Source organism: Aythya ferina (genome assembly GCF_964211825.1).
Source record: "Aythya ferina genome assembly, chromosome: 1".
Taxonomy (NCBI): Eukaryota; Metazoa; Chordata; class Aves; order Anseriformes; family Anatidae; genus Aythya; species Aythya ferina.
The window spans coordinates 131,129,306-131,137,015 of NC_140296.1; the positions used below are offsets into that span (position 1 = coordinate 131,129,306).

The 7,710-nt window shown below is 37.8% G+C and overlaps 1 protein-coding gene across 6 annotated transcripts in view; it reads right to left on the reverse strand.

The window, feature by feature from the left end:
* Positions 1-7,710, reverse strand: part of LOC311429871 (GTPase KRas) — a 52,279-nt gene that overhangs the window by 16,247 nt on the left and 28,322 nt on the right. For 2 of the 6 annotated variants that reach the window (XM_084506121.1, XM_084506120.1), the window contains exons 1-6: positions 7,596-7,649; positions 7,097-7,117; positions 3,699-3,777; positions 2,644-2,735; positions 1,398-1,499; positions 639-698 (exon numbers count right to left, since the gene is read on the reverse strand). In XM_084506121.1, coding sequence (XP_084362247.1) covers positions 639-698; positions 1,398-1,499; positions 2,644-2,735; positions 3,699-3,777; positions 7,097-7,117; positions 7,596-7,598 — 357 coding nt within the window. In that variant the 5' untranslated portion in view covers positions 7,599-7,649. Of the gene's footprint in view, positions 1-638; positions 699-1,397; positions 1,500-2,643; positions 2,736-3,698; positions 3,778-5,688; positions 5,788-7,096; positions 7,118-7,595; positions 7,650-7,710 lie in introns of those variants that run through there. The other 4 variants (XM_084506118.1, XM_084506119.1, XM_084506122.1 and 1 more) reach the window with 4 other exon arrangements.

Sequence of the window (7,710 nt, forward strand, 5' to 3'; positions counted from 1 at the left end):
AACAACAGTGCACTGTTACTCAGTGCACTGAAAACTCCTGTATAAAGATTGATCAGTCTCCAGGAATAAAAGCATCTGGTAATATTTTTTTTTACACCTTTGTACTTAAGACTGAGCTTCATTTTCATCATTAAGAAAGCACATTCTCATAAATGAGAACACTTGCTCTTTAAGGAAAAGGATACTTTTCATAAAAATATATAAATATGCCTTATTCTGATTTGAAATTGCTTAGAAATAGAAACGTAGCAGTTGGTATTATGTATTTCTTTTGCCCTAAGTATTCACAGCAATAGACCAATGCAAACTCTGGTATTTCCCATAATTTACCAATATTGTATTTGAAGATTTATTTTTTAAAATAATAGGCATATTTTGCCATTATTTTTCACAATAGAAAATGTTTCTCTTTTCAGAAAATGTTTTTCTTTTCAGAAAAATCCATAAAAAAACTGTGCTCTTTCAAAATGACTGCCAGATCCTGTTGTTCACAAATATAATAAAGTCAGAGTTTGATGTCTACTGGAAAAGGTACTAAATAGCACCCAAATGCATCAAGACATAACCGTGCAGTTATCATACTATGCCTGTGCAGCCACAAAAGGCTAAAGCCACAGCGGTCTACAATAAGAGTGTACCAGCATTGCTAGGACTGTTCCCTCCATAGTGCTTGTGAGGCCGCATCTGGAGTACTGTAACTTGAGTAAAGAGAAAGAGAAAGACAAAGAGAAAACCCTTGTCAACAAGTCTATTTAACATTAACTGGAAGCAAACTGACCAAATATGATAGCTACTGAGCGATGTTTCTGTAAGATGGGTTCACAAGAGTGAAACATTCTATGAGTCTACTTACATATCTTATTATTTTAAATTTAACTTTACAGATATATAGTAATATTGGGTAATAATTCAGCCTCCAGGTATGTCACCCTAAATTATAGACATTAACTACATTTTCATGTGTTTCTGGCTCTGATATGTGTCCCAGATTTGTGTTTGTTTTAGCCAACCTGTCTCCAAATGGTGACTTGGAATGGTGGTGATGGCGGTGGAATGTTTAAGAGTAGAACAATTTAAATAAAAAAGAAACAACAAATACCAGAACATCTGAAACTACAACTGTCCTCCACTGCTGGGGTAAGCTGTGGGGTCCTAATACCTTGATAACCCATACAGTCTCCTCCTTGCCATTTTTCTTTTACATGTGAAACAAGGTACATAAAGGAAAGTAAGCATGGCCAATTCTTACCCTGAGACAGAACTTGAGAGGTAGTCACAGTACATATCTAAATTCAAGAAATTGAAGCATTCCTAGATTTTGTAATGGAGACGTAGCCTAAAGCTTCTTTGTTGTCTGAACTCTGCCACACTGGGCAGATTTTGGAAAGAAACCTTACCTTTGCATGGGCTCTGTATTTTGTTTTCCACAACTGAGCAGACACAAACTTTTCTTCCAGTGAATGAAGTTCTGCTAGTTCATACTCCCTTCGCTCTTGATCCTGTTAAAATATTTGTGTAACAAGCAGAGAAATTAAATATTTGCTTTCCTTCTTACAATTATTTTATATCAAAGAAAATAATTTGGAATATTTGAATAAGTTATAATTTGAACAAATCCAAATGCTGATTAACTTTTTTTTTAATGAAACATTTAATTCAGAACGTTGCAGTAGTTAGCAATATGCCAGTATCATCACATTAGTTGCTGAGCCATATGATAAACATTGATGTGTCATATGACTTTTATCCTCAGGCTACAAAAGGGTGCAAGAAATTTGTAAATTTTTAAATTATAATTTCAGCTATTTTTTATTATAATTTCTGCTATTTAAAATTCTTCTTGTGTGTAAGGGAAAAAATACTCTGTGAAGGACAAGATGCACAGGCAAGAGTGGTTTTTCTTCTGAAAAACAAAAAAAATACAAAAGATAGAAAAAAGCAAAAGGTAAAAATTGGTCTCACAAAAATATTTGGATGTTACTGATCATGTCTTTTTCTGAATTTCACTCTTCTCAAGTTCATAAACATACATATTCAAATACACCTATATACATGTATATATACATATGCATATCCGTATGTCTGCTTTAACGTGTAATCACTTCTAAAATTTATACCAAAATTTTCTTGCTCCAGCTGTACTACATATAATTCCGAGGAAGACAAAAAAAATATAAGCAATTCAAAGTCAGTGGAAATGAGTAAGTATTTATTCCAACTGGAATATGACATACCCCAAAAGTTAACATATCTAACCACAACATCTTCACGTAACAAAACCAGGCAAGACTATCTTGTCTCGGGGAATTTTTCTGAAAGCAATGCTAAGTCAAATATTGGCTTAGAGAAAGAACAGAATACATTACAATTTCAGCATCATTTATCTCGATTTTACGTGTATTGTGCTTTATTTAAACACTAATCTAGATTGCTACCTTCTCAACTTTCAGTGGCTTGGCTAAATTTTTCATGCTTAACTTTAATGTAGCAATGCTTGAAAATCTCCTCTACTTTGTTCCCAACACTAAGGACATAATGAAATCCTTTTTCATTCTCACACTAAATTAGTAATGCTTTACAGACCCTGTCACAAGTTTAGAAGTGGAGTTAGAATTTTTCAGTAACTGTTGCATATAAACTAACTTTTGCCTCAAGCTTTTCCATCAGCTCTCGTTCAATCCTCTCCTTTTCAAGTCTTGCTGCTTCTTCTTGTTCAGCTTGCAATCGGGCTTCCTCTGAAGATTGGGAAATATAACAACAGCATAATTACATTTTATTAAAACAAGACAAATTATTTTGTTACTAGCTGCAGTGACAAAGCAAGTATAATAGTAAACAACATAAGTAGGCATCTGCTATTGCCCAGAAATCTTCCAAATGATAAGAATTTGAAACATAGTACTAAAACCCACTACCTGTGGTGCTCCTCAACCAGCCCATGACAACACAAGTGGAGAAAGGGATCAGCAAGCCCTTGTTTCACCCTCAAACAGTAGCAGGAGCACCCTCTTCCTTTACCTACAGCTTGAACAGGTTCTTAATCCAATGGTGAAACTGCCTGATCGGTTCAGTTTTAAGCTTCTCCTCCTTTACTACATCTTTTGGTGGGAAACTCAATCTTAGATTTATTTCTTTACTAAAATAGATGAAGTTTTAGGCATGTCTCATTGGCTGTCAATCCCCTTCAGGATCAGTTACTCCTGATCACGGGTTTAGCTTTTCTTTGCTGCCACAGGGACAGCAAAGGGATAGCAGACACCAGCCACCTCCTGACAATTGATGTACCCTGTGTGTCTTCTCTGGAAAAAGTCCTCTTCAGAGAATTTCTCTTACCTACCGATATATAGGCTTGAGAGAAGAAAACCACAGAACACTGCACTTCTAACTCACTGAGAGTGTTTCAAAATGTAGTGATAAGAGAGGAAGAAAATCTAATTCTTCCTGCTATTCTCACTCCCAGGTTCCTAATCATGGTAAAAATAACTAAAGGAAAAAGTGTGGCTGTAATAGGAAAGTGAGATGTGGGCAGCAGTAACAAGTAACACAGAATTCGTCCCACAGAAGAGAAGAGAGATGAATAATTTGTATTTGTGAAATACATTGATAACAGTGCCCATACAGTTAGGCGGACTACTTTTTGTCTAATTAAAATAAATGATTTGTACCATCACTTCCCCTGTAAATGAAGTACATAGTACCTTCCTCTTTCAGCCTCCTTTCTTCCTCTTCTTTCTGTAATCTCAGTTTTTCAGCCTTTTCTTTGCCACTGGACTTTTTCTTTGCAACAAATTAAAAGAAAACAAATGTCAGTATTACTTTCATATATCTGGGGAGGTGTTCACCCTCTGTAACCTGAGCTCTTTTAATGTGATCCTTGAATCCAAATTAAGATTTTAGACTGCCATTGATGCCCTAAAATGGCAATATACATCCCACTCTCCATTTTTCTTTACATTTCATGATGTAATATATGCTCTTATACGTAATGGATCATTCTGTGCTAGGCATTCCTGAACACAGGAATATTATTTTGAATGTGGAAATGGAATAACAAGTAGATCTGGTAAGAAAGGAGATGTCACAACTTCAAACATCTTAAGATACTTCTAGGAAATGCATTTTGGGACATTGGCAAGTCTTGTATTTAGAAGCATCTAAACCACAAAACAACAGAGCTCTCTCTACTGTTATAAAATCTAAACTGCAACTCAAAACAGTTAACTGCTCCAACTAGCACTAACCTCTAGGCTAATCCTAAAATAATAATATACTAAGTTTGTGTTTCTCAGAAATTATCAAATCTTTGCATGAAGAACATTTCAATAATAAAAGGTAAACACCACATATAACCTACAGTCATGTAACCAAAAGGGAACACTTATTTTTGCCCTGTAATTCATAGGTCTCATTGACACCTCACTGATTTATAAATATATATGAAACTGTAATAATATGCACAAAGCCAAGCTGTCTTCTAGATACTTGAACAGCTATATGTAAAGCATAATTCTCCCTCAGCATGAAGATATTAATGGCCCCTCACTTTTTTTTCCCTCTCCAGCAAAAATGCAGATTCTTGGATGATTTTTTAAAGTACTTTATGTTGACACAGTCTTATAGTGTTCAATCAAACGTGTAGGATCAGCAACGTCACTATAAAACTGCACTTAAAGACACACAAGGAAAATACTGATTTCCTATTGATGCAGTAGCAAATGCAGCCTAGAGTTATAACCCTCAACAACTGCATATTTAGTAAAAATCCAATTATATTTATTCAGTTTTACTCAGGGTGTACACAGGCAAATGCTGCCATTGCATATAATATATTGCAGTTAGTGTGTCTTGATTCCAGCTGGGGTTGATGGAATGATACCATGGAGGAGGGCTGCTCCTGAAGGCAGATGCTGCAAAGACAAGGCCTGAAAACAACACAATTAACAAACAAACAAGAACCAAACACACACACAAAACAAAAAGAAAATAAAAAAAAAAAAAAACAACAAAGAGACTACTATCAGAGATGAAAGCGAAAGATGGACCAAGAAGTAAATCAAAGCAAGTACATGGAGCTTGTGAAAACAAGGAAGCTGACCTCGTAGTGAACTGCAATATGAATTCACAGCCAACAGTATTGCTTTAGTGGAGCAGATTTTTTTTTTTTTGCATACGTGAGAAAAAAAAACAGTATTCTGCATAGTGTCCAATGTATGGAGAAAACAAGGAGTGACAGCAGGCTAAACAAAGGTTGAAAGCAAAGCTACAGATGACAAAATACAAGATAGCAAGGAAGACAAATGACTTGTGTTTTGTGTACTGGCTGAACAATGGCATTCTGCTGCTGAAACGCCACTGAAAAGAAATTAAATGAAATCATGTATTTAATTTTTCAAAGCAGAGAAAATATGGAATGTAAATCAGTTCAGTAGATGTGGTAACGTGAAAAAGGAGACACATCATCTATTTAGACATCTGACCTCGATGTATTTTAGAGAGCTGAAATTAGGATCCTAAATCCTCATACTCACTGGTGAGATACAAGGGCTTACGAGGATTCAATCTGGGAAGGTAAAATGCCTAAACCAGTATGACTGTCATCCAAAGCATCAGCAAGTGAATACACTTGGATGGTATCACAACGTACAGGAGACCTAAGGACCAAAGGTATCTATTAGGAATGCAATTCTCCTTTTCAGCTGAGAAATGGGTGCAGAATTGTACCAGATCAGCACAGCGCCCTTCTTGCAGAGGTGTAAACACAGAAATAGAGAAAGAGATCCAACACCACTGACAGGGAGAAAGACCAAATGAAAACTTAAGTCCAAACACCTGCAAATGAACCCGATGGCACATGAACTCTTTCCACCCATTCCACCTGAGTATTCTTTTAGTATGGTAAATATTGTTAAAAGTAAACCAATTTATTTAAGACGTAAACAAGGAACACCTTTGTCATTCAGCACACAGAAAGTGTGTCCTCAGTACTGTAATGTCACGCTTTGATTTTGACAAGTATATTTTCAGAAACAAATAACTGCTTGGAAAGCTACTCACTTTATATTACTTTGCACAGCAATAAATAAATGCACAAATGTAGTTTTGAACACAAAGTTTACCATGAAGCTTGAACAAAAACAATGGTGAAAGTTTAGTTCCAACAAAAAACATACAGTCAGCAGTTAGCATCACATCTTGCCATATTTGTTACCAAAACATTTATTTGCAAAAACTCTTCTACAACAGTCAACAAAAAATTCTACCTTTTGCAATTTCATAGAAGGGTCAGTTCCTTCCAACTGAAATAAAATAACATAAAATAACATAAAATAACATAAAATAACATAAAATAACATAAAATAAAATCCAAGTATCTTTCCTTCCAGTGAAAATGAAAAGATCATCTTGCTTCAATTACTTATAATCGCTTTTAGTCAACTTGCTTTCACAATCTTATGACTTAATGTAGTACTGACAAATGTGAGATATACAATTCCCCGAAGAACACATTTGAACGTGTTCTTTCTGGGGGTGGGGATAGTTTCATTTTCATTGCAACTGAGAATGAGCCATGGACACGAACTAACAAAATCCCACCTCCTGTGGTCTTCTGCCTGTTGTCCATCCCCCCTATGCATCAAGCTCAGTGGCCTGAAAGCCAGGACACCGGCTTGCTGTCCCGCCATCCAGTACCAAGCCAAATGCTGTACCTGGGCCAAATTTGCCCCCTCTTCCCTAGCAGTTCTGCAGGTCTGCTACGCAGCCTCCTTGTGCAATGTGCACACGCGGAGTGTCACGGAGGCACCTGCCGCTCTTTCCATCTAACCAACTGGCCAGGAAATATGGTTCAAAAAATAAATAAATTGATTTTAAAGAGCATACTATTGTCACAGCACCTTTATTATTGCAGAACAGCTTAAAAATATTTTGTTGATGTAAAGTCCAAAAATATCCGATGTTTACTTTAATTTCAGCATGAAACACTTAGACATTTTACTCACTGAATTTACAAAACAGGAAATAACAGCACACCACTGAAATGAGCACTGCAAGGTCCAAAGTGTTTTATATGAAATAGAGCATAACTTTACCTACCCACCTTTTTATTCTTTTTTGGACCCTAGAAGTTGAGGGAAGAAAAAAAAAAAAAAAAAGCATCAGAGAACAGGGTATAGAACATCACAAATCATTAGAAAAGCCAGCTACTCCGTAAAGCACGCTGAGACTGCCTGCCAAGAATGGATGATAATTTCAGTATCAGGGACAATTCGCTGCTAACACGATTCCAGCCCAGCATAATTAACACTCGGGCTACAGCTGTATATTCCTGTTAGACACGCACCAAGCAGGCAGCTCAGCCCAGAGCACTATTTTAGTCCAAAAGCAAGAGGCTTTCAGCGGTTTCTGAGCCGGCCACCTGGCGCTGCCGACAGCCCCAACGATAACCCGCGCCGCGCCGCGCCCACCACGGTCTGACCCCCTTCCCTCACGGGGACACCCCGCGGCAGCCGAGGCTGCTCAGGGCCGTCCGCAGTCGGCGACAGGCGGAGAGATGGCGCGACAGGGGGTGACACGAAGAGCAGGCCGCCCGCCCTCACCATGTCGCCGCCGCGTTGCCGGGGTGACGGCGGCGCCCAGCGGCGGGGCGGTGCCGCGCCGTGCGGCCCTGCCGTGAAGCGGCGCGCTGTTACGACAGGGCGCGCGGCCGGGGAG